The sequence below is a fragment of the Seriola dumerili genome, unplaced genomic scaffold (assembly GCF_002260705.1).
Source record: "Seriola dumerili isolate Sdu_G_001 unplaced genomic scaffold, Sdu_1.0 BDQW01000273.1, whole genome shotgun sequence".
Classification (NCBI taxonomy): domain Eukaryota; kingdom Metazoa; phylum Chordata; class Actinopteri; order Carangiformes; family Carangidae; genus Seriola; species Seriola dumerili.
In genome coordinates this window covers 671549-699464 of record NW_019174528.1, presented here as the reverse complement: position 1 = coordinate 699464, position 27916 = coordinate 671549, and the positions used below count along the sequence as shown (strand labels likewise).

General features: G+C 40.2%; 2 protein-coding genes and 1 long non-coding RNA gene across 3 annotated transcripts in view; all 3 read left to right on the top strand.

Moving 5' to 3' along the window:
* Positions 1-100: 100 nt before the first annotated feature.
* cfap69 (cilia and flagella associated protein 69) lies at positions 101-11378 on the top strand. Its single transcript, XM_022757277.1, has 19 exons — positions 101-121; positions 1656-1765; positions 1861-1937; positions 2781-2879; positions 3816-3968; positions 4233-4410; positions 4662-4789; positions 5057-5178; positions 5266-5497; positions 6258-6422; positions 6525-6640; positions 7109-7227; positions 7533-7614; positions 7777-7969; positions 8337-8474; positions 8880-8956; positions 9049-9246; positions 10059-10145; positions 11214-11378. Exons 1-19 carry the CDS (start codon positions 101-103, stop codon positions 11376-11378), a joined length of 2460 nt encoding a protein of 819 aa, XP_022612998.1.
* A 1517-nt stretch (positions 11379-12895) lies between these two features.
* LOC111230511 lies at positions 12896-15857 on the top strand. The gene is made up of 3 exons (XR_002665449.1): positions 12896-12990; positions 13993-14082; positions 15614-15857. It is a non-coding gene; the product is annotated as an uncharacterized LOC111230511 (long non-coding RNA).
* Positions 15858-18544: 2687 nt separating this feature from the next.
* Positions 18545-27916, top strand: part of LOC111230510 (Na(+)/H(+) exchanger beta-like) — a 22765-nt gene continuing 13393 nt past the window's right edge. Inside the window, exon 1 of the mRNA XM_022757268.1 lies at positions 18545-19214. Coding sequence (XP_022612989.1) covers positions 18923-19214 — 292 coding nt within the window. The 5' untranslated portion in view covers positions 18545-18922. The remainder of the gene's footprint in view (positions 19215-27916) is intronic.

The window sequence follows — 27916 nt, the reverse complement described above, 5'->3', positions numbered from 1 at the left end:
TGCAGCCATTTTAAATGTTTCAAATTGATCTGTGAGTGACTTATCGTTCTGTTAATTGATTAGCTAACGACACCAGCAGGAATCAAACGTTGAACCGACGATGTTCGTGTTTGCTGCTGAAGTGAGACGCTGAAGGAAAGAAAGTTCTTCGTTTTTTCTTTTGCAAATGGATTCAGTTGTGAACAGAAGAAAACCGGTGATTCCTGTAATCAGAGCAGCAGACAGGAGCCAACACATCCAGGAGGTAAAACTCATACTCATTATATTTACTGCTGAATTGTCAGCTTGACACCACATTTTTTTTTAAATTATATTATTTTTTGAATATATTTGATCTAATATAATATAATATTATATTATATAATTCAATTTAATATTATATTAATTAATAATATATTGCTTATATAAGCTTGAGATTATTTATTTATATTTATGCTCACTAGCTGCACAATCATTCTAACTCCTGTTTGATTCTAGCTTATCTTTGTCTTTTCTATTTTACTCTTGCAGATGAATTTGTCTTGCCTTTGCACCCACTCATTTATTTCATAGTAAAGAGTAAATAGAGTAAGATGGAATAACCTATACACTGGTTTACCGGCCCATACACAAACTTGAACTATACAACAACATAATTATCAAAAACTGAAAAAAATTACAATAATCACATTGGTGTTGTTTATTAAAAATCTCTTATTTCAGTTGGGAAACACACAACATGAAAAAAAATGCTTTTCCCAACAAAAGGACAATTTCCAAAAATACACCATTTGATTTACTGCATGTTTATTTAGGAATATGCACCACTAAACTAGGCAAATTTAATTGTATGGCATCTATAAACAACAAGGCAATTAAAAGTTCTTTATATAAGAAGAAATACAAAGCAATGAAAAAAGTCTATAAAATATGATTTTAAAAGATGGATGCAAAGTAAAATAATAATAATGATAACACCTCTCTGTGACAAATTTGTGTAGGAGTTCTTCAATCACTGAAGAAGAGTCTTTAAATTGACAGTAATACTTTAACTGACAGTGTAACTTTGACTAAACTGTATTTTCAACAGGTCAGTGCTAAAAGTCTTGAACTCACTAAGGTGATTCGACTCCTTGAAGATCCTTTGACAGTGAGTTAAACTTGAACGTCATCAGTTTTTTTCTGTCTGAGACGATGTTATATGTAATCACACTGTACATTCTGCTTTTACTGAAGGCTAACCTGAAGGAGAGGCACCTTTTTGTCCTGAAGAAGCTCTTGAAGAGAAGCCACGTCGGCTTTGTATCCTTTCTTTTCCATTTCACGTTTTTATGCAGTCTGATAATGCAAACTTCTCTTTCTGGTACAAAATCATTTCCCTCAGGTGTCACACACTGCAGCAGATTGCCAAATTTTCCTCATTAATGTTCCCTTGGTGCAGTGATGGAAAAATATTTGCTCTTGCAACCTGAACACAGAGTCAAAACAGAGTTCCCAAGGCTCCAATTTACCGCTGCATCTCAGTGTCTGTCAGCATTTTCCCTGTTCAGAAATAACCTCAGGTATCACGATGACTCTTTGCCCCATCACGTCCCCCCCCACCTCCCCGCTGGGATTTAAGTCTGTGCACAAACAAACTCTGAGCTAAATGTTAAAACTTCTTAAGCTATTTCAAGCTGCTGAAGGAGCTGACAGGCATAGCCAAAATACTCAACATCTGTGCTGAGAAAGTGAAGGATCACCCTGAGTATGTGTCCATTTTGAATGAGGCACTTAAAATTTGTAGGTAAGCAACTCAGATCTTTCAAGCCGACAAGGAAACAACTTTTTTTTAGTCATGAAATCATCTAAACATCACAGTGTTGCTCTGCTTCGTCTCAGGCTTCCCTTCCTGAAGGAGAAAGCATCTGATGAGGTGACCTACGCTCAGGACGTCATAGAGTTCCTCTCCCACATGGGTACACAGCTCCGTTATTAAAAGCCTCCCAGCCCTTATATTACTGGTCATGTTTATATACAATTACAGTTTTTCTTACTGTCAAGATAAAAATTTTGAGACAGAGACAATGACAATATTTTACACCTTCCCTATCTGGTCTGTGACACCCAACACCAACACCACTGGTTCCTTCTGAAGATGTGAATCTGTAAAAACAGCTGAAAAGTGAACAGTGAGCCACACTGTTGCACTGGCTGACATGTTCCTTCATGAGCTCTGAAGTTTAATTTGACAAACTCCCACATACATCATCCTGCTGCAGGAAATAGTCTCAATATGTGTATTAATCCACAGTTGAAAATAGTCCTCTATAAATACAATATTTACTCCAGTTTAAATTGTATTTATCAAAAACTAGTGTCCAGCTGCTACTGAGCCTTTTCTAAAAATGAAACTGATGTTTTCAATCATTTTTAATAATAATGAAGCTCTGTGACTCGGAGGAGTGAGATATATCAGGCTTCAGCTACACATTCATTTCACTGTCCTCAATCACAGCCTTACTCTTTAAGTTACATCATCCATCACAGTGAACATCATATTACATTTATTTTTTGTCAAAATGACATCATTGTTTTGTGGTAATGCAGTTGTGAGAAGGACATTTTTGTAAAATATTTGTGTGTGTGGGACTTAAAATGCTGAACATCAGCGTTTTTAATGCAACTCACAACAAATCCATGTTTTCCTTCCTGCAGTTTTTACTTTGTGTTTCTGCAGAATGATCTTTGCTTTACATTTAAATCAGAAGGACAGGAGTGGTGATGAGGAGTGACTGTGTCAGGTGTGTCTCTGTTGGCAGGGTGTCTGATGAGGGTGTCAGATGCTGCAGTGAGACAGCAGATAGTTGAATCTGTGAAATCATTCTACAGCTCTGTGGCTCCTAAACAGCAGCCTGACGGTACGGACCGCGACACCAACCCAAAGCCTCGGACTTTCCACTCTTGCAGATTTTCTAGACTTTCACTGAGTGAGGCTCTGTCATGGCGTCTGTGGTGGCATGCTTGTGCTTCTCTCTTTCTTTTTTTGTTTCATTCTCTCATTCTAATTATTGGTGCATATAATTGCAAAGATCAGTCAAACTGTAAAACAACCTGCCTTCTCCTAATGTCTTTGTCTCCTCCTGAAAACGTACTTTGACACATGATATTATGTATAGAGTCTTAGGCAGAGCGCTGCGTTGAGCTAAATGCTCAATCTTAGTTTAGCATGTTAGCATGCTTACATTTGCAAGTTAGTGCTGAACACAAAGTTCAGCTGAATGTCATTGGTTCTGTATTTACTAACTGAACAGCTGATCACATGAGGAGGACATGAATCTATTTACAAATTTTCATGGGAATCTGTTCGAAAGTTGTTTAAACATTATACGAAAACACTAAATGTCGACCTCACGGCTTCAGTGTCTGGGACCACTGGTATCTGTATAACATTTAATGGCAATTCATCCATTAGCTGGTGAGATATTTCAGTCATGGTCAAAGTGGCAGCACGATCAGCCGCGGCACAAATATTTACTGATAAATGTTCCAACATATAGAAACTAGAGCTGGTTTCTAGATGTTTAGAACCATCAGTTGGACTCTAATTCTTATGTTCCTTTGAATCTATTTGAATCTGTCCTGATTTTCTTTTTCCTCTTACTTTTTTAATGTTGTATCACTTTTAGTTCTTGGTGTTCTGCACCTGTAATAATGAATTCCGTTACTTTGAAATACTACATATATTTTATATTTTATTTCTATTGTCTCTCGTCTTCTCTGCCTTTGTTTCTCGTCAACGTCACATTCAGGAGTTTACTGTGATATTAAGATATATTTCCTCTCTGTTGCTGCAGGGCTCCAGTCGACCTCTCCAGGCTACAGGCTGCAGCTGCTGGAGCTCAGTGACCTGGCTCAGACGCTGCTTCTCTCCATGGCCACGCTAAAGACCCAGCCCGCCATCAAGCTGCAGCTCCTGCAGACCCTTCAGATCCTCTCAGGCTCCTCTGGTCAGTCTCTGCTTTTATTATGGATCCATTGAGGTAGTGGGGGAGGGGATCTGTCAGACATGTCAGTTCAACTGATGACCTCCTTCATTAGAGAAAGTAGGCAGCACTCAAGAGCATAAATCATCTCATTAAAAAACAACAATCAGACAAACAATCAAAACAGTGATTTTAAGTGTCCTTGTATCAATGTCAGCAGGTCAATGGGTTGTTTTATTGCTAATCACATCTATTTATCTGTAATTGCATTTCATTTTACGACCACAGATATGAACTGTGCCTTAATTCTGAATGCACACGGAGCAGAGACGATCTGTCTTCACATGAACGAGCCCGACCCGTCCGGTCAGGTCCTGTTCTGCTCCTCTGAAATCCTCTGGAACCTGCTGGAGAGAGGCAGGAAGGACGAGGTCACCGCTCAGCTCAGCAGCATGGAGTGTGTTGTGTAGGCGTCTCCAGTTGTCTTTTAGTGTTTTTAAATGAGGATGAATCTGAATTACCCTTTATTCACTTTCAGAAGACAAAATTTTTGATTTTATGAAATCTTAATCTCCTAAAATGAGATTGAAAGGATGTTATCTGAATCAAGAATAAATCACTTTCCATCATCCATCCTCTCAAAATCATTTTGTACAAACATATCTGTTATTGTTATCTGTTATTATTTCTCTTCATTTCTTATCACTTTTATCTTAGATCTCTGAAAGAAGCATTTTTTCACCTGCTGATGAACGGCTTCCAACACGCTGACCTCCAACTCAGAAACGATCTGCTCGTGATCACAACTCTCATCGCTGAAAACCCCAACTCTCTGCTCATTGTGAGTACAGGACAGGAAGTCAAATAAGCAGTGAGATCAGTTTATATATGCATGATGCAAACATGGTCAGTAATGTGGTGTGTCAGATGTGCTGCTACAGTCTCACATGATGTTTCTAATTTTCAGGAGAGTTTATTTGCCAAACAGTTGATGGGTTTAGTCACATTTCCAGAGTGTGAGTCAATTCTTTTTTCTTTTTTTTTTGCAAATGAATTATTTATGAGTATTAAAGTAGAAGCTCTCATGACACCAACTCTTCTTTATATTATAGTGAAAACTCAAAACCCTCTGGTTCGCAACCTGAAGCTCAGCTACAGCAACGAGGATCTGAAAATGAAGAAGCTGCTGTTGAATCTGTTGGTTATAATGTCAAAGGATTTTTCTGCGCTGCAGGTGAGAAACAGACTCAGTGGGTTTGTTAATATGTGAATAATCTGAGTCTCACTCTCTACATGTTCTCTCCATGATTCCCTCTCTTAGCTCTATAAAGAAGAACAGGTTATGTTGGCTCTGCTGACGCTCGTGAAGCCGCCCGCTGCCTCGTCCGAGCGCCGCTCCGGTCTGCGTCACTGGTCCTCCGTCCAGCAGGAAGAGCTGCAGCTGCAGGCGCTCGCCACCCTCGCAACCATCGCTCCACTCATGTTGGACAACTACATGTCATGTCAAGGAAACGCGTGTCTGCTGCTGCTGCTGGACTGGTGCATTGGGCAAGGTGAGGGGGCAGAAAAACATGGAGACCTGCATCTGAAAGGTCAAAGGTCAAACGGTAACATTGATGTGTATTATCAGGATGCACAAACTCTGAGCTGCTGCTCGCTCACTGTAAGACGTGACATGATACTTACAAGATAAAGAACGAGTCACTACAGTCACTTTCTATTTCAGTCATGCTGACACTTCAACTGCTTTCATCTTTTACACTTCAACTGACTTCAACTGCTTTAATTTCCTACACTTCAACTAACACTTCAACTACTTTAACCCCTTACACTTCAATTGAAGGTTTCACTGCTTTCATCTTTTACTCTTCAACTAACACTTCAACTACTTTAATTTTTTACACTTCAGCTGACAGTTCAACTACTTTCATCTTTAACACTTCAACTAACACTTCAACTGCTTTCACCCCTTAGACTTCAAATGACGGTTTAACTGCTTTCTTCTTTTACCACTTCAACTGACAGTTTAACTATTTTCACCCCTTAAACTTAAAATGACAGTTCAACTACTTTCATCTCTGATACTGTGGTAGTTTAAAGTATTTCATAATGTTTTTAGTTGTTAAAAACAAACTGACCTTTAACTTCAGACTGTTTGGAGTCTGAGCGGAACATGTTTACACTTCCTGTGTGAGCACACTTCATTTAACCTTTTCCAGTTTTCAACAATGTTGGTTAAATTTAGAAACTGCCGCCTGTTCACCGGCCTTTCAGTCAGTCAGTATGTTCATTATGGCTCCTCTTTCATTCCAGATGCTTTCTTTGGTCAGGGTCACGGTTTCCATGGCGCCGGAGGCAGAGGGAGTAAAAAGGCTCAGATGCGACACTGTATCAGAGTCCTCAGATCTGTGACGTCTTCAGGTGAAGAGTCGGTCAACCAGGACCTCTGTGATCAGGGAACCATCAATCAGCTTCTGGGTAAATTAGATTAAAACACAAAGTGTGTAATATCAGCAGAAACAACCTTTCACATCGTTAATAAACGAGGTCAGTGAGGTCGCAGCTTTTGTGTCTTTTCAGGGGTTTTGATGCAGATGGAGGCGAGTCCTGATGAGGAGGATGACATCACACTGGAGATAAAGTCAGACATTCAGCTCATACTGTCAGCGCTGTGTGAGGCCGACATGCACAGGAAGGTAACACTGATAAAAACATGGTATCCAAACTAATAAATCACAGAAGTCACAGTGGGGGGGGGGGTTGAATTAAAGTGACTTTATCTGATTATTATGATCATTCTGAGGACAGAAGGTTTTGTTGGAGAAAAACAGGTGAAGTCAATGTTTCCTGCCACTGTGTCGTATCATGCTGATGCCTGGAGGCACCAAAGTCACACATCTCCACATTTCTCACAGAATCAACTCATGAATAAATTTAATATTTTGTGTTGGTGCTACAGATGTGAAACCTGATGTGTGTTGTTTTTAATTATTAATCCATATCTCATGAATATTAACATGATTTACCTTTTAACTTTGTTTTGACTAATATTTTTCAGCTCTGTGTCGTCTCATGCTCAGATCAGACTCTGACAGTTTCAGTCTCTCATCAGACAGTGTGTGTCAGAGCGGAGCTGTTGACAGTCCTGTAATCTTCTGCCTCAGGAGCTGTTTGGGTCGGAGGGAGTTGAGATGACACTTCATTTCCTGAGGAAAGACTCCGACAAGTTCTACAGCGGCCTGGGACACAACAAGCTGCTCCTCTCCACGGTCGACTGTGTGTGGTCAGTCAAACCTCAGCACACCCTCATAGATTCACTGACGGACTCATTTAGTTCATTATAATATACAGCTTTCGTTTCCTCTTGCTTTTCAGAAACCTGATTTGAATCAGACTTTTAGTTCCTGGTTTCGTCCCTGATTGTTTCACATTAGGATTTTCAGCTGTAGATTCTGCAGCTTTGTCAAAGGCTCGAGACACATGAAGACACATCCTGTAAATACAGACAAATGAACTTGTTGATGAATTTAGCAGCAAAGCTTCTGTCAGGCTGAGACAGTTTGAGTCTGTGTGTTCTGTGTCCATCAGGTCCTGTGTTGTGGGCTGCTACACCACTGAAGATTTCTTCCTGGTGAGAGAAGGAGTTTCTCTTCTGCTTGACTTACTCACTGTAAGTAACTGATTTCCAGCAGACGTTGAGCCGTTAAACTGAAGGTGTTGTAATAAAACAGAGGTTCAGCTGCTCTGAATGAAAACTGTCTGCTGTCAGCCAATGAGCTCCTACAGAAAATATAAACTCCTGACATTCAGTTGTTGTGTGCGTCTCTCACAGTGGAGCCCCAGGTGTGTGCACGGCATCGTCCTCGCCACCCTGCTGGAGTTATGTGACAACGCCAACACTCCGTCTCACATCCTGAGCTGGAGGGATGATGGAGGTCAGACGGCTCCCAGGCTCCTGCTGCAGCTGTGGAGGCGGGAGGAGGAGGAGCTGGGCGTCGGCCGGAGCCAGCACGGAGAGATTACAGGTCTGCAAGAAGACGTGAAGCGACTGACATCATCACAGATCAAACAGAGATAGACAGTCAAATATCACAGTGATTAACTGAACATAAACACCAGAGCTGCGTCTGGGAGCAAACATCAACACTTTAATTAGCTCTTTAGTTTAGTGTTGTCAGTCTTATTGTAGAAAGTTCAATAAAGTGTTAAATGTTAATTATTGTGGATTAGAGACACAACAAAGAGGTTAAAGGTTCAAACAAAAAGGGGAGCTGGTGGTTCTTGTATTAAGAAACAGAGGTCTCCACTGATAAATCCTGTTTGATAAAACTGTCCCTCTTTGTCTGCACAACAAACATGTGTCTCATGTGTTTCTCCTCTTTTGCCTGTGAGATCCCCAGAGGCCGATCCTCAGTCACCACCAGCAGGAGAACACTCAGCCGCCACTTCCTGCTAACAGAGCGAGCGCAGCGGTGCTGGAGATATCAGAGAACCTGCGCTCCAAGATTTACTCCATCTTCTGCAAACTTGGTAAAACAGAAAGTGATGAATCAGATTCAGTGTCACGATTATTAAGTTATAGTATTATTTATTTAAACAACACATATGCATCTGTGAATATGTGGATGATTCGGTTTTTTATCATGTAGGCCAGTAGCTGTAGTCTGTCACTTACTATAGATGTCCTACACTGTCACTGTTAAAGCATGCAGTCTGGATCAATAATGTGGAGTCACACAATTCGTGATTATTTATTCTGTCAACAACAAAAATAATCCGATAATAGTAGTGTTGTGGAGGGAAGTATTGAAATTCAAAGGTTCATATCACTAACACACAAACCCACATACCTGCTGGTCAAGGTGCATAAAACAAAGTGTTTCAGTCAGACTTGAAAGTGGGAAATTTGCTTGTTTGTGAATTTTGCTCCCTCAGGTTTTCAGGAGCTGCCCGGGCTGTCGCCTAAAGATTATGTGACTTTGAGTGTCGTCAGGAGATATCTGGACTTTAAGGTGGGACAGACGTGTTTGCTGCAGGAACCACAGTGTCAGTATTTAATGTAAAATGAGCTGAAATGACCATGAACGGACTCTTGCTGCTGCAGGTGGGCGAGGTGTGGGACGAGATCAGCAGGGAGCTGAGTGTGGACGGCGTGAGGCCGGTCAGTCCTGACCGGGAGAGTCTGAGCACCATCTGTAAGATCGCAGAGGACACTGCCAAGAAGGTCACAGCCGAACAAAGCAGCTTCCTGGAGCAACAGGAGAAGGAGAACGTCAGCGAGGAGGAGCTCATGTACACGGAGGTGCTGAGAGTTAAACAGAACGCCTCAACAAAGGCTGAAGAGACAAACAACATGTTTCCACTTTCTTTGTCGTGTGCGACGGAGTGTCAGAGCCACACTGAGGAAAACAGAGAAATCTGAAAACACAAGAATAAAGTCAGAACATTACAAGTTTAAAAATGTTAAAGTTTGAGAGAAGAAATATAATTTTTATGAATATTACATCAACCAATCAAACGGATGAGAGGACTGTAAGTGTCAGCCGGAGCTGCTCCTGGAAGTTTCCTCTCAGTTTCTTCACAGTCTTTTCAATGTCATAATGATGATGATGATGATGATGAAGATGAAGTTTCTCCTTATTAGTGAAACTTCTGCCGAACTTCACAGATGCTCCACGTTGCTCATTTCTGATATTTCCCTCTAAAACAACATGGAATCATTCTCATTATATTTTGACTTTTTACTCGTAAAATTCCAACTTTATTCTTGAAAGTTCAGATTTGTTTCCTCCTCGTGGCCTGATACTCTGTGGGATATGAAGTGATTAGTTTTGGTTTGGATCCAGGAATTCTTGTTTGGTCATGAACTACTGCACAAACAAAAAGAAATGTGGCACATTCTTTATCTCACAGTCTGTCAGCTGCATTTGAGGCAGATCATTAAAACTTCTCAAGTATTTTCTGATATAAAAAGGATTCAAAGGATTTTAAAGGAGCTTTGATTAAAGGCCAGTGTCTGATTTTTGCCAGTAAACTGAGTGAAGACTTTCCACACTCACATCTCTTCTTCTCAGAAAATGGACTCTGACTCGTTCTTTGTGTCTTTTCATCCAGTTAAAGTCTCATTGGAAGCAGCTGGAGCTCACAGCGAAGTCATGGAACGATTACGTTTCCAAAACTTCAAACTATGAAATCCTGAAGGTTTTATATTTTATATTCAAACCTCAAAAAATGATTTAAATATTTATGTTTTTATTTTTATCAGCAAAAACTCGGAAGTTTTTCTTCTTTCTTTTTTTTTAACAGGAAGTAAAAGCAGAGAGGAAGAAACACATTGAATCATCCAGACCCAAAGTGAAGCTGGAGGCTGCTGCAGCTCATCCTGAAGAGGTTTCTCACTCACACATCAATGATTCCACAGGATTTCACTGTGGATCAGTCACATGACTGTACAAGATCAAAGCTGCAGCTCTGGAGCAAAGGGACGAGAAATAATCAAACTCTTACTGACCTCTGCTGGTGAAGAGTAGGAACTTCACAGTCCTAGAGTTACTGATGGAGACTGATATGAGCAGGGAATAAACCAGCTGGTAAAAGTAGAGATACAATAGAAACACTGAGTAAAGACGTGACATGCATCATCCTGCTGCTGTCGTTTAATGTTTGGGATCTACACTGCAGATTCTCTTCACAACGTCTCACATCTCCTTCTGTCAGGAGTTTAAACACTCTCAGTTTCACACAGAAAACTGTGGGACGCCTGCAAAGAGCTTTTAATTACTGCTCTCAAATTTAATTTGGATTCTATTCACACTGGTTTCTGTTTTTATTTTCATTTCCATATTTTATCATCTACTGTCTTTGTATTTTCATTATTGACCTTCAGTCCGCCCTCAGTTTATTTACCGTTTGATTCTTTTTATTGTAACTTTGAGCCACAGCTCTTGCATGAAATGCTCTTTATAAATAGTAAGTTTTATTTATTTGTTTATTATTTAAATATTTAAGTTAATTATTATTATTGTTATGAATTTAGTTTTTATTAAATGTCTTGCAGTATCATTTGGGGAAACGGAGAGTTACTGACTCAACACAGCAAAAACCTGTTGACAGTCAGAAATCAATGTGTAATCAATGAGGTCATCGTTATTGATCATTTGATGCTTTTAGACTAAAGAAAGCTGCAGTGAATCCAGGTCTACTGTACATGTGAAGAACTCCTCCAGTCACATTCACTGATGATTGCTCGTGTGTTTTACTGTGTGGCAGAACTTCATGGGGCAGGTCTTAGCGGTGGAGACCACAGGAGCTCAGGGACCTGCAGGAGTGAAGGTGACTCTGGCCAGAGCTGCGATCAGGGCTGCAGGTCCGGACCACGTGGAACCAGCGACACAAGACCCAGAATACTTCAGCACCGTATCTGTCAAAGACTGACACTGGTTCAATACCAGCCCTTTATATTATTGTTGCTCTTTTATCTTATACTTGTTTTATTTATATCAATAACAGACCAGAAATAAGATGCATCGACACATTTATTTATATTTATACTATTCACTTCAATATTTCAGTATACTGAAGTGAATCAGCAGCAAATGCAGACATGACGTCACTTGATGTGAACAATCAGCACCTTGTAGTCTAGACACACACACACACACATACACACACATACACACACACAAACACATACACACACATACACACACTTACACACACACATACACACACACAAACACATACACACACACTTACACACACACATACACACACATACACACACACAAACACATACACACACACATACACACAAACACACACACATACACACACTTACACACAAACACACACATACACACAAACACACACATACACACACATACACACAAACACACACACAAACAGCTGCAGTAAGCGAATTGTCAGATGAGCAGTACAGCTGTTAAAGTTCATGGATATTAAATTAATAAAACAGCTTGAACCAAAGTGGCTTCAGTCAAGAAGGAGGAGTTAACATTTGTAAACACTAAACATTTATAACACATTGTTATAACACACTGTCTGTTGTAATTTCTCTCCACAGTCTTCTGATCATTAAACCCATAATTGAAATGTTTAATTATGTTTCTATGATTTGTTTTCCAACATGCCACGTGTATATAACCAGTTTATAACCAGTTAATAACGGGATAAACCAGGATGTGACCAGTTACTAACCAGTGGAGCAACACGAACTCATGTAACATCAAATTAAAATCAGAATAACAGACGTATCTTCAGATGCAACAGAAAGAAATGAACAAACTAAATGAACATAGATTTTTAATGATGTTTAAAGGACATCATCTCTCTCTGTAAAGCACCCTTGGGTCCCTGAAAGGCGCCATAAAAACCCAAGCTATTATTATTAAATCAATGAGTGACGCCACGTCATCAGCTGTCAAAATAACGTCAGTCATTTCCCACTTCTCCAGCGGACGTGTCGTGATGTCTGTGACACTGAGCAGAGATCGACTCAGAAACCTGGAGAGTAAGAAAAGTACAACAATGTACGTCCATGTTAGACCCCTAATTACACTAAATGACTTTAAATATTAAAACAATTTTCAGTCTAATTACGTCCTGTAGAAGTTAATGTTCTCATGAAAAGTTACCGATCCCAGTATTTGTCCCTCCGGTTGTTTATTTCACACAGTTATTAAAGAAATATTTTCTCTGTATTGTGTCTTGTTACATAAGTCTCTGCAGCGCATTAACACACATGTTCCTCGAAGCGTGGAACATGCTGCACAGAACCTCTTCTCCCACTCTCACCGGCTGGATGACCAAATCATCTCTGACAGGCCGCCTCTTTTCATGCAGCTTAGTGTGTGTGTGTGTGTGTGTGTGTGTGTGTGTGTGTGTGTCAGACTGGGACTTTACAAAAGAGCAGGACACACAGGAGCCTCTTCAGTGCGACAGGCTGCCTCTGTTTGTTCAGGCTTCACATGGTGTCAGTCTGCTGAGCTGCTGCTGCTGATCGACCTGGACCTGATCACCTCAAACTGTGAGACACTTTGTTTTACCTTCACACTCTGTGGGTCAACTCTTTCCTTCACACCCCCCATTTACCATTAATCTACTCAATAAGCATTTCATTATTGTACACTAACAAGTTTATAACAGTGATGTCGTTGTAACAACTTGTGAGAATATTTTGAAGTATTAATGTATTAACAGTATTTATTAAAGTTAAACTTCTCATTTGAATAATATTTTACATCATCTGTGTTTTAATTTATTATTATTCGTTTCCTGTTTGTGCAGCAGCCTCCACATGAGTGTGAAGTTATAAATCACCCTCTTCCTCTTCAGTCTGGTTTTACATTAAATATTTCTTATTAATTTGATGACTTATTATTTAGCTATTTTATTCTTTTTATTTTTTTATTTTTTGCTGAAGTTATTACAGTTTTTTTAATCTATTTTATTGTGTCTCATTCTCAGCTTTCTTACTTGATTTGTCCTTTTTCTTTTCAGCTCATCAGTCAGTGGTGAAGCTCTTTGAGCTGCAAATACATTAATAAACACTAATATCTGCTTAGAGCTACAGTTATACTGTGTTATAATTCAATGTTTATTAAATGTTTATAAACTGCTTCACATTGGAACTGCAGGTGTATTTCTACTTACTTTTATTTTCACGTTTTAAAGACGAAACAATCTTTTAAATATTGATATAAAAAATTCAGAGAACGCAGGAGTAAAACTCTCTGTGGTTCTTGTATTTGGCAGCAGAGTCAAAACTGACTTTCCCCCAAAGACAAAGCTTCTTTTTAATGTGTCTGTGATTTTCTCCAAAACTAGACAGTGAAAAGTCAGAAGTATAATTCATATAAGACATAAGACCAGAAGTTCTCAACTGGTGGAAATGATTTGGTAACTGAACAGAAAAGCTGAACGTCTGACACCAGAAAATATTCTTTGTTTTAAGGTCAAAAGCTAAAAAGACTCAACCAATTGCTTTACTGTTAATTTCAGAAATAAAATCTTGTTTTCTCTCCTGCAGGAAGGTTGTTGACTCGCCTGAGAAGCTCCAGCAGCAGAAATGATCATCAGACTGGGAAGACTGACACCAGGATACTTCCGCCTCCTCCAGGTCAGTGACGATCTCCTCATCATCATTTATATCACCTGGATCTATGTAAACTGAAAAGGATGAAATCACTTTGTCTCAGATGTTTTTATCTCTAGAGCACAAACAAATATAGTAAATACTCTGATTTAGGAAAAGAAATATTGTAAATATTAATACTTTATACCGAACAGAGCAGCTGTGGACAACGTGGGAATGAATATTTTACAGAGAGATGACAGGGCTCGTCTCGGGAGGTGATGTAACCTGGTCAGACTCCACCTCTGCTCCAGATGCATGTTCAGACAGAAAACAAGATGACTACAGTCAGTTATCAATTATCACATCTTCATTCAAAGTTTTATGTCACTTTAAATTCAAGTCGCTCATTTTATGAGATTATATAATGTGATATTAAATTTTAAAATATATATATTATAGAGCGTATTTATGTTTCTAGAGAAATGTGACTGATGGTGATTCTGTGATTCTGATCATCTCTATGAAGAAAGAGATGATGGTGAGTCATTGTCTTTAAAACTCTGCAGGGGTGAATAAATAATTCTGCCTTTAAAAACCTGATAATAAAAAGCCTCTGGTGATAAAACGTTACTGTCCACAGCCGACTGCAGCTGCTCCGTCTCAGTTTCTACTCAGCTGAATGAAAGTGTTCAAACCTGCAACAGACTGAGTTTATTCATGAAACAGAAGCAAAGACAGTCGGACGCAGAGCTGTGACGCTGCGGTTAAAGGAACAGAGGTGAAGTTGTTTCTGATGTGAGTTCAGACCCGGACTGTGAACCAGGACAACGGCTTATATGTCTCTGAAACTGACCAATAATAAGTCCCAGCTCTAAAGCTGCTGGAGGTTTCTACACATCAGTGATGTCTGTGAACACACTGTCAAACTGTAAATCCCAGTTCACTCACTCAGCTAAGGAGTTTAAACAGTGCGCACACAAAGCGTTCGCACGGTGAAGTACTTTAACATGAAAGTTCTGAGCCGTGTCTGACTTTAAATCACACAACAAATAAAGTTTTTTAAGCGTTTAATTCTACATCATATCAACAGGGAGTATATGTTATATGAGATAAAATGTTTCTTTTTCTGTTTATTTATTTATTATAAAGAGAAGAATAAAGTTTGAAAGATTGAAAGTTTCATAACTTTTATTAAGTTGTTTTATGTACAGATTATATATTGGAAGTTTAAAGTCAAATTAACGTAACGTTTTACGTTATTCTGCCGAATCACACGCAAAGATTTATTTGAAAACTTTAATAACAGAATTCATTGATGTTAAGTTGGAATATCTAAGACACATAACACACAGTGTTTGAGGTGTTGACATGCAGCAGGTGTGGAGCTGCTGGAGCCGAGACTACAGAAGTATTTGTGAAGTATTTTCTCATCCTGAGAAGTTTTCAATGATTTTCTTTTTCTAAGTAACTGATATTTAACTATTTAAAACAGATTCACTCTGTTCAGAGTTTTAAAAGTTGAATTTGATGTTTCTCCAGAACATTGATAAACTACGTCTGTCTGTTCCTGCAGCGGCAGGTGTCAGGTGAGGTCCGGATGCAGCCACAGAGCAGCCTCATCGATCCCATCGCCATGGTGATGGCCACATTGGGGACGGGGGTGTCGCTGTACAGCACCAGACGGATGGCAGAGAGGGTCCAACTGAAACTCCCCAACGCCTGAGATCAATGATGACGTCTCTCACTTTGTACGACAGATGAGTCAATGTGAATGTAAATAACTGATGTCACTGTCAGAGCAGGTGTGTGTGTGTGTGTGTGTGAGAGTGTGTGTGAGTGTGTGAGTGTGTGTGTGAGTGTGTGAGTGTGTGTGTGTGTGAGTGTGTGTGAGTGTGAGTCTGTGTGAGTGTGTGAGTGTGTGTGAGTGTGAGTGTGAGTGTGTGTGTGAGTGTGTGAGTGTGTGTGTATGTGAGTGTGTGTGAGTGTGTGTATGTGAGTGTGTGTGAGTGTGTGTGAGTGTGTGAGTGTGTGTGTGTGTGAGTGTGTGAGTGTGACAGATGTTTGTTCGACAGAAGGTTTGAGGAGGTTTGTGATGGCGGGGGACAGAGTTCTTGTGTTTGTGGTGTCGTGGAAGGAAAATCTAAAGTGAGTCGATGTTCAGTGGCTGCAGGAGGAATCTTTTTATTTACGGTCACATATGCAGGTTACCTTTAAGAGGTTGTCACCTTTTAGCAGAGACTGTGTTTTAATGGAATAAACAAGCATCAGCATCTGAGCATTATAGTTTGACCTGCAGCCGTTAATATTTCCTACATTTTATAGTTCAACAAAACACACAGGACACATGTTTAATAAAAATAACCACATAAAATCTAATCATTATTATTCTCACAGCATCGCAGCTTATTGTATTTATTGATTAGTCACAAACTCACTTTTCCCTCAAAACATTTGAGTCAGTCTTTAGGACGGTCGTACTGCGGCACCTTCATGTCTTGAGTTTAGATTGTAAATGCTGCAGGATCATAACTGAGTATTTATTATAACAGTCACAGGAGCTCTTCTCATTCAGTTTAATAAATTCTAACTTTTATTTAATGTTTGTAGCAGATTATTAAAGAAAATGTCTGTAAATGTAAAATGCCACAAAAAAACAAACATTCAAACTGTGCACAGTAACAAAACTTCTTGAATAAATGATTGAGAGTCATGTTGTCAGTATGTGTGTGCAGATCTCTACAGTGACGTTTCAGTCATTGAAGCGGTCTCTGGTTCTCAGGCCCGGTCCACGTGGGTCGGGTCTGTGGGAAACAGAAGGTGTCGGGTGACTGCACAAACTCTACAGAGCGACTCATGTGAATGAAACTCACACAGGCGAAGAGATTTCACCGTGAGACTCCGACATGAACCAGAGGCCGAGATAAAAGTTTTCTGTGTTTATAGTGTGTGTTTCCTCTGGGGTTTAAAGCCTTGCTCAAGGGTCTTTGACAGTGTTGCACCATAACTAACTAACTCTGTCTGTTCTGGGGCCTTGACCAGAATTTAACAACCTCCAAAATCTGCATGGAAACAATTAACTACAATTTGTTATGAACATTGAAGTCCCTCAAAGATTAACATGAACTAATAAAACTTACTAATTAAGAACTGAACAACTTAAAAATGAATATTTAATGTGAAACATGTCGCTGAGCTCTACACAGCGTTTCACTGTCTTTCAGCTCATTGTTTTGGACCTTCATCTGTATCGTCTTGGTTCAGTGTCTTTCAGCTGTTCGTGTGATAAAGGAGAGAAATTTCCCTCTGAACGACCATATAAGTCATTTTCAACCGTCTGATACGACCCACAGGAGCGTCTCCTGAAACAGCGCCCCTATGACGGCAGGTGTACCGGACCTCGGTTGTCATGGTTACCATAATAAACACGCGATTGTGCCGAGATTGGCGTACTAATCGTTGCCATGGTTACTATAGTAACGGTCACTGCTTGGTCAGGTTTAGGAAAAGATCGTAATTTGGGTCAAAATAAGTACTTCCTCAACGTTAAACAATCTCTGTTGTCATGGTTACAACAATAACAACGAACGGCCATGGATGATAGAAACATGGGAATCGAACGCCGCTCTCCATCCACCTCCTCCTGAAGTGGACTTTGTCTCTTTATGCTACGTCACCGACACGTCATCTGCACCACAGCAGTACCATCAATGGTCATATATATATATATATATATATATATATATATATATATATGTGACGTCTTCAAATGTCTTGTTTTGTTTGACTGGACAAACCCAAAGATATTCAGTTTACAGCCAAGCAGTAAATCATCACTTCAGAAGCTGAAACCAGAAAATATTCAGAATTTATTTTACTATACTGTGAAAGTATCAAAGCCTCAGTCCACAGAGAAATGCACACAGCCTGTATTCAGAAACTGAGCCTTAAAACCAGCCGTCAGGACTTCTGGAACTTTGTGATGTCACAACAAAGCAGTCACCAAGCCCCGCCCACCTGGACCCACCATCCAAACCTTTACAGGATTTGGTTTCTCTGAGTGTTTTTACCTGAAATCTGCTATATTTTTATTGGATCGCGCAGACCAATCAGAAGAGAGGCTCAGAGCCTCCTCTCTTCTGATTGGCTCACCGACCTGTTGTTACTAGAGCTCCAGAGAGAAGCCTGAGAGAGGAGATGTAAAACTACACTGAGATGGTTTTTATATCTTCTGATGGATCAACACTTCAAATAAAACACAGAAGAAGAAGAAAATATGGAACTTTTTTAAATGACTGAAATAATTGTCGTATTCTTTTACTTGAGTAAAGCATCTGAATACTTTTACTCTGAAAATCTAGTAGTGATCTAGTTTCCAGCACAGATCCAGTATGAACACAGGTGTGTCCTCGTGCTACCTGGTGGTGGTTGTAATCCTCCGCTCCAGCAGGTGTCGCTCTCTCCCCGGCTGAGCCTCAGATGAGCTGCCTGTAGAGAGGGAGAGGGAGAGAGGGAGAGAGGGAGAGATGGATGTGTGATGATGTGACTTGGTGTGAGTTCTCAGAGTCACGTTAGAGGAGAAACAGAGTCCGGATCAACCAGAGAACAAACCACGAGGTTTTAAATCATCTGAGCGGGAGAGAGAGAGACGCCATGATGATTTAAAATCAACACCTGCTGATGTCACGAGCTCACACCTGTCCGTTCTTCTAAAACTCCGCGTCGTTTTAACATGTCTGGAGAGTTTGGGCGTAAAAGTGCGCGCTGCTGCGTGGCGCACCATCTTTATCTTCATCTTCACCGGATCTAGAGCCGAGCAGGAGCCGAGCAGCAGCCGAGCAGGAGCCGAGCAGGAGCCGAGCAGGAGCCGTCAGAGCGTCTGAAAATGGCTGAGCTGCGTCCCGCCCGGAGCCGCTCCGCTCCGAGGCTCACCGCCGTCTTCTGCGTCTTGCTGCTGGTCTCCGTGTCCGTGTCCTCCGCCAGCCAGGATGTTGTTTCTGGAAACAACGAGACTCGGACACGGAACCCGACCCGGGTCCCCGAGGAGGACCCCCACCACCAGACCAACTCCACGGCTCACAGGAAGGCTTTCCCCGTCCTCTCCTTCAACTACGAGCACGTCAGGAAGCCGTTTGAGATCTCCCTGTGGATCCTGCTGGCTCTGCTCATGAAGCTGGGTGAGTTCACACCTGCTGCCATCCATCAGCCCCCCCCAGGTCTGAGAGAGGAACCTGCTCATTAATTAATTAAAGGTCTGATCCTCCAGATCTCTGTTGTAGAACATTTAGAAACTATAGTCCTGAAAATTTAAAATATTTCGAAGAAAAGAACAGAAACACCAAAAACAACAGAGAAACAAAAAAGACCTAATATTTTTATATATTAAACCAAAATACAGCAGCTGTAGATCCAAGTAGAAACAACTAGAGCTGAGATGATTAGTTTCCAATCCAGCTCCTTTGACAAAAACTTAATTATAAAGTAAAGAAAAGTCTCTGATTTCAGATTCGCACATGAGAATTTTATCATCTCAAAGTAGAATTTATATTTTTGGTCTTTTGGTCAAACAAAACATCTGAAATTTTACCCGGAATTTTTCTGTTTCTGAATTTTTTTTAAAGACCAAACGATTAATCTAGTCCTGGAGAAAGTAATCAGCTGATTATTGATAATGAAAATAATCATTAGAATCAAGCAGCTGCTGTGTGATCGTTCAACTGGAATAAAAACGATTTTTCTCCTTTTCTTCAGAAGATGAAAGAATATCAACGTTTGTTTAATGGTTAATGTAAAAACTCCAAATATTCATTTAAAAGAGCATCGAACCAATTAAACTGAAACTCCTTGAACAACGTCAGATTCATGGTGGACAGGTGAGAAAATATGATCAAAACTAACACAGCAGAACCTTCTTCCTCAGCGCCTACATTACCCACAGTTCAACTCGAGAGCCAACAGTTCAGTTGGGGACTCAGGTGGGATTCAGGTAGTAGCAGCTAATGTAGCCTGAAGCAGCTACAGAGCCAGGTGTGGTGAGATCACTTGGTTCTAACTCGACTCGAGTGACATCACTGAGGTCAGTTTACCTGACACAGGTAAACACTGACACTGAAGGTTTACTACAACTGTTATGACTGGCGTGGTTGGGGTCGAGTTCTAACAGCTGGTTCTGTTTTGGATCCGGTTCCCCGTCGGCAGAATATCCAGATTAATACAAACAAATCTCTTCATGAACCTTTTCTCTCTCCTCTGTTTTTATTTTTTTATTAGAAAACACCGACGTTGAAAACATGCAGGTAACCCATCACCCAACAGGTGATCACAGATCTGAACTGAGTCTGTGACTTTTTAACTTCAGTTACTCTGATCTGATAAAAGGATGAAAGAGGATTCAGGGTCAGATTGGATGATGATGGAGGCGTTGTCCTTTAAACGTGAGAAGGAGTCGGGGCTGTCCTGGTCCCCTGGCTCCATATTTTCTTTGGGTGCTTATTTTTAGCTGCACTGAGGCTGTTTTCCCTCTGCAGAGGAGAGAGAGTTTCCACACCCTGATCCAGAGACACAAACTTATTTTAGTGAGTGTGTTCGGTGTTAACGTGTGTGTGCAGGCCAGAGTCTCCGTTCAGCCTCGAGCAGGAGACAGAGCAGCTGTTTAAATGAATCTCTGTGGAGAGTTATGATCATCCATCTGTTGCTCCGTGACCTTTAGCTCTCACGTAGCTACACACAGGCTAATGCTAACGGTTAGCAACAGGTTATCAACAGGAAACTGGCTCATTCAGCTCGTATCAGACACTGTGTGTGTGTGTGTGTGTGTGTGTGTGTGTGTGTGTGTGTGTGTGTGTGTGTTCAGGCTGTGGTGTCAAACCAGAACATGTGAATCTGAATATAAACTCCAAACATCACTATAAACTACAGTTTCTCTTTATTCATTCAGACCACCGACCTGTTCTTAGTGCCTTAAACCCTGATAGAGCTGCAACAATTAGCCATTAATCGATTAGTTGATTGACTGCACAATAACCCCCCCCCCCATTAAAGGTAAAAACTGCCCAAAATTAGTCAATATAGTCAAAAATAGTCAAATTTTGATAATCAAGTCATAGTTTGTAATTTATTGAACAAAAATGTCAAATACTCTCAGATGTAACACTCTGATATTTGTAAAGAATTGAAAATGAAAATAAAAATTGTGTATCATAAGGTTTTAAACTGGCTGAAACTTTACGACATTACCATGAGCTGCGAATATAAAATCCAATTTCTCACAATTTCTAAACATTTGATGGACTAAGTGATCAATAGAGAAAATAATCAGCAGATTAGTAAAGAAATAAAACAGAAAGCAAGTTATTTGTGCAGAACAGTTCAATCAACTAATCGATTAATGGGCTAATTGTTGCATGCGTCTAAATACCCAGGGTTTAGGGGGCACTAAGACAGGTCGGTGGTCGCGAATGATACAAAGAGAACTGTAGATAGTAATATAATGTTGTATGCATTTGGGACGTTTAATATTCGACTCTCACATGTTCTGGTTTGAACAACCACAGCCTGACAAAGTAACTTCATTCAACTCATCATCCTCACACCCTCCACACAGCACACACACTCATACTTCATAGGGGGTCCGTTTAGAATATCACATCACAGCAGCAAGGGCGGCAAAGGCCCTTACACACACACACAACACACACACACAGGATTTGACAAGTTACTGGATCTCAGTTATCTGGATTACGAGCTGGGACCAGTGAGGCAGTTTCTCTGGGTTGATCTTTAAGGCTAAGGTTCGTGCGGAAAACTCTTCGGTTGATGTCCATTAAAGTAGGGCCCTTGTTGTAGTTAGAGCCTCACGTGGAGGAGTAATAGAGGGTCAGCGGGGAGTCAACAGAGTGGGATAGATCTATACACTCTTCTTCTACTCGCAGTTGCATAAAAATAAACCCAGCTTTGGCTCTGTTCCTCCTTTGGGCTGCCAAGACATTTGGCGTTCGGGGAACTCGGAAAGACTCACTCTTGGCAATAAGACCACATCAAGAGCAAGGAAAGTCTGCAGAAATGCTCACACAAGATTTTTCACACTGAACCGGCGATCGGAACACACTTCACTTAAAATAAGTTTTTATTGGTTCTCTGGGATCAGGGGGTGTGGAAACTCTTCTTCTCTGCAGAGGGGGAAAACAGTCCTCAGTGCAGCTAAAAATAAGCACCCAAAGAAATATGGAGCCAGGATCCAGGACGACCCGACTCTTTCACGTTTATTGAAACTCAACAGGCCTACCATTAGATTTCTTACTATCATCATCCAATCTGACCCTGAATCCTCTTTCATCCTTTTATCAGATCAGAGTAACTGAAGTTAAAAAGTCACAGACTCAGTTCAGATCTGTGATCACCTGTTGGGTGATTGGGTCCCCACTTGCATGTTTTCGCAACGTCGGTGTTTTCCTTAATAAAAAAATAAAAACCAGAGGAGAGAGAAAAGGGGGTATCATGGATAGAGAAATTTGTTTGATATTAATGATCAGGGATATTCTGCCGACGGGAAACCGGGACTCAAACAGAACCAGCTGTCATTCAGATCTACACCTCGACCCCAACTCACGCAGTCCATAACAGTTGTAGTAAACCTTCCAGTGTCAGTGTTTACTGATTTCATAGTAAACTGACCTGCAGTAGAATCGTCAGCTTAAAGCGCACGTGATGTTTAGAAATCCAAGTAAGAACTACCCATCACACACCATTTGGCTCTTGTAAGACATGGCTTGATGCTTTTAGGCTACACTTACGCTCATGCTTTACTTACCTTGGGCCAAGCAAAAATGAGTTAAAGATGTTGAATACCGCACCCTGATTTTGTTAGGCGCCCACAACATGGGGAACACACGTGTTTTTGGCTCTCAATGAGTACTGATAACTGGTGGGTACCATCAGGAGTATAGGATTCGCACTGAGGAAATAAAGGAAACGAGTTTTCTTATGTTAAGTTGATATGATACGTGTTTCTTCTAGGGAATAGGAACTAAAATGTTTGCTCCAACGCTGGCACGAAGTGCTTTTCACTCTGGGTGAAAATATCTTGACGTTGGTTTTTAACACATTGCCATGAAGGAGTTTTCAGGTTTAATTGTTTCGATGTTCTTTTAAAATGAAATATTTTGGAGTTTTTTACAGTTAACCATTAAACAACGTTGATATTCTTTCATCCTTCTGAAGAAAAGGAGAAAATTCGTTGTTTATTCGCAGTCTTGTAATGACAAGGATTTCCAAGCACAACACAGCCCAGCTGGCTTCGATTCATAAATGGAATATATTGCTCTCATCTTAATTTTGTGGAGTAATCTAATAATCAGCTGATTACTTTATACATCCATGTGACATTGGAACAGAAATATAGAACTAATCCGAAAAAGTAATCTTTCGTGGCGTATCTTTCTTAAAAAAAATTCAGCAAGACACCCTGGAAAAAAATTGCCCTGCATGGTTGTGTATAAAAGAAAAGTTTTTCAAGGGATAGTGTTTCTTTAAATTTATTTTTGGTTTTTCGCCAAACCAAGAGTTTAGGGTATCAACGCAGACAAACTAAAATATGTTTCTTAATACACAAAATTTTCTTAGACAACTCCACATTTGAGATGATAAATTCTCGATGTCGCAATCTGAAAGTCAGGACAACATATAGTGGCTGAATGCTAGGCTGCCATTTTCTTTACACTCTGTGTTATAGGATGAGAAAGTGCTCTTTATTGTCAAAGGGCGCTGGGGATTGGGAACTAATCGATCACAAAACACTGAATCCTCCACGCAACTCTAGTTGGCTTATCTTACTCCTGGATCTAACAGCTGCCTACCGGTAGTTTGGATCTTAATGAATATTTAATCAATAAAAAATTTTTTAAAGATCCCTTAGGGGAACTTATAATCTTATTTTTGTCTTCTGCTGCTAACCTCTGTTGTTTTCCTCTGCGCCTGTTTAATTTCTGTTCTTTTCGCTGCAACTTATTTAAGTGTTGAAAAAAATCACAAACAGACAGTGCTTCGTACTGTTCAAACGAAATGGTTTCAGTCTATACAATTGTCTCTAGGCCGGTACCTTAGTCAACTGGGTTGCTAGTAGTGCTTTGGTTTTGTTTCCTCCCTACAACAGATGGGATTGCGCCTCGAGGATCAGGGTATCCGCCGCTTTGGTTAATATATTAAATACGATGCTAGTTAAAAACAAACAAAGTAGAGGGACGACTCAAGGCTGAAATGCAACAGGATGAATGATTAGGAGACGCTAGAACCTGACAGAAAACGGATTTGAAGTCTATAGAACGGTGTTTGATGAAGTTCGAGGCACCGCTTTCTTGCGATGCTCAAAGTGTATAATATGTATGAGCGAGAGGGTGTGTAGGGAACGGCTCAGTATACACTCATATAAGCATATTTTGTATTCAGAACACATGCACCGATGAGCTTTGTAGACATTAAATTAATTCAGGGTTTTTGGAAATGTGCCCGATTAGAGTTTTTTCCATTTGCAAAGGCACAAGTTCCTAAGGATAACTCATGCCACTAATGTCTCCACCTAAATCCCTCTGACTCTTTGCATGTTAAGTGCCTCAGAGTGAATATTAGAGGTTTTGACCTTTCGTTTCTCATTTTCATTAAAACTCACAGGGATCAAGTTTCTAATGCTACACTTGGAATTCATTTTATTCATCTGGCTACTTAGATTGAAATTCAGGTTGGTACCTTTGGCAGTCAGTAAGCAGCTGAGCCACCACATGCCAAGTAGTTACCAGAAAAAAAAAATCCACCATGGGAGCATTTCCACTATATGTAGTTGACACCATTCATCCATATGTAAATGTCCTAGAAGGCCTTTAAGATGAGCAATGTGCACTGGGTCAACGGTGAAGGTCTGTTGTAATGATTTGCTCAGTCCCGAAGAGGTCCCAGACCCTGCCGGTGGAACCCCAGGTGGCTCCCATGGCAGAGCAGCCACAGAAAGCGCAGCAGATTACACAGTAGCCTCTACAAATTTGTACAAATTAGATCTCCGGGGGAGAGCCGCTCCAGCTTGGGCTTGTTGGCCAGCTCTTCGTTCTGTGTGAAGCTGCCTGGCACGACAGAGAAACGTGGAAATGTAGGATCGCTTTGAAAATGTGACTCTTGCCGATGTACACATTTGGTAGTACGTGGTGAGATAATGATGGGTAACAATGATGCTTGTAAATTAATGGAAATAATAACTGGGAGAAGAGTAAAGTACAGTAGGTTCTGCAGATAGCTGTGGGATCAAAGTCTACTTTCATTCATCTGCTTTTCAATTTTATCACATTATGTTGAAATACTGGAACAAATACATCCCCAATGTGCAGTGTTTCATTCACTTTCTGCTTTGTGTGGTACAGTTAGCATATGGTGTTGTCTAAGATCCGGTTGTCTCTATAGATATTATACTGTATTTTCGCCCCTCCTTGCATGTGGTTTATTTGTGCTCTTATTTTATAGAAGCCTTTTGAGAGTCTTCAGCCACTACATGCTCCTGTGGCAGGAGCCACCCAAGTGCTTCTCTAAGGTCGAAGAAGATGCACTGTGCTTGATACTCACAGCTTAGATCAAAATCCGAGCAGGCGATATTGGGGCATAAATTGGTCTGTGCTGCAGCTGAGTGATCATCGTGAGATGATCTACATATCTGGAAATACGCCCTTTTCAATTTTTCAAAAACTCTTTGTTAAGCAGTGGAGACTGTGGATGCAGTGACTTTTCTTGTTGGTCCATTTTGCTTTGTTTGTTTTGTTCGTTTGTTTACCCCTTTAAAGTGTTAGCCCTGGAAGGACAGGGTTCATTTTCTCTACGGAGAGTGAAGTGCACACATTTCAACAGTAAAGCACAGGAACATTGTCACTGAGAGGAGGCGCACTGCTGACATTATTGAGCACCAGAGATGCTCCAATGTGGTATTTCATTAATTGTTATGAAGAATAAAAGAGTAGGCAGGTGTTTGAGTGTGGTGAGGGACCTGTTATTAATACAGAGAAAGGGAGTTTATGCCTCAAGTTCAGAGACCAACTCCCACTAAGTGTGGAAGGGTTAGATCTAAAAGTATAGATAGGACTGGCTCTTTTATGAGAAATCTGTGTGTGGACCCTGCGAGTGTAGTCTCTCGCTTTGAGAGTGGATATGCAAAGCGTGTTGGATACTCTGCCACTTGGCAGAGGCTGCTGTTGTATTGACTTTACAATAACGCACATGTGAGGTATATCAGGTATATGAGGTAATTACAGCTTTTGCCATATCTCTAATATATATTTCATATTCAGGTGTGGTACTGACAATAACCATGGATATTAAAATAAAATGAAATATTAATTATTATGTTAATTTATACATACATATGATAATATTGTGGATTTTGGGGGCAAAAAAAAAAGATGTTTGGACCTTGTGATCTTTTATTTATAGTTCATCTGGTTGGCCGTCTCACTATTCTTAAATGCAATTGTTCTTTTAGTACTCTTCTGTACAGTTATGGTTACGGACGTGCTCGTCTGGCACCTCCTACACCATATTGTCAGTCTAATTTCATCTCGTCAAAATAAAGAGACAAAGCCAATTATAAGTTAATGATAACTTTGCCCTGAAGCATTATTATTATGATTATTTTCACATTCTCTATAGATATAATGAATAATATGTTATTGTAAATTTTTTTTGGCTATAATAATTGTGGTAGTGAAAATCTGATATTGTGACTATATATTTATTATATATGTAGATTATTAGATTTCTTTCTAGACTCAACATAAAAGCCAAAGATATAAACATATACCTGCAACAGAGGAAATTTAAATAATGTGAATACATGTTTGCTCATTAGAAAACATTTCCAACGGCTTTGCATGATGTTATTTTTTTTTATTTCACTAATTATGTCATGCAATAGAATAGTCATACTTTATGTCATTTTTTGCGAGAAATCCTATTTATATAAAGCGCAGCGCTAATAACTCTTGATGAAGTAGTTCTACATATGTTTAGATGCTGCTCCATTAATCTCTGATTCAGTGGTAGGTGTATTTTTAGCTATAGCTCCATTTGAATTGCTCTCGCTTTTGCTGCTGCTGCTGCTGTCACGCATCAAAACCCGAGCCAGCACTGTCCTACCAATGACTCAACCAGCCGGCAAAAAATAAGTGACACCATGAAGTCAGTTGAGACAAACTGCAGGTCAACACATGGGTTTATTTTTTGTAGCCGTGTAGCAAGCTCACTGCCACTCTACAGTGGATCATTCCTGTGTGAGTGAGAGTAAATGAGGGGGCTCTAGCAAGAATAAATCCTGAGTGATACCTGTAGGCAGTCTTTAGGCTATCATGCCATGCAGCAGTCTGACATTAAGCAGCGTAATCTTAGCATGCAAGTAGATGCTCACGTTTGTGACAAGATGGTGGAAGCATTCAAGATGAACTCACTAACGTACAGTGCATGCATGCATATCTGGGTGTTGTCAACATCCTTGTTATCAAGAAGCTTCTGTGCACATAGTGACTTCTTCTCTGCTTGCTTAGTTAATTTTTGTGTCAGTAAATAATCTCTGCTCATTCAGATATCTTCTATCTGTTATGTATATTAATTATTATGTTTGCAACACGCTCCCAAATCTGAACAGTGCATAGTGTGGTTGATTCAACACCTGCCAGGACCCAGGTTTGAAAAACAGAGATGAACGAAAGCTACACCGCTGCAAAGCCAGGAGAAGTATATTTAAGGCCTGAGTAACACAGCATGCCTCAGTCGCATCTGCTTCATGCATTCATGTAGAAACTTGCGCAACACCAACAACATTCAAGGTATAACTTTTACAAAATGGCCAAGAGAAGCG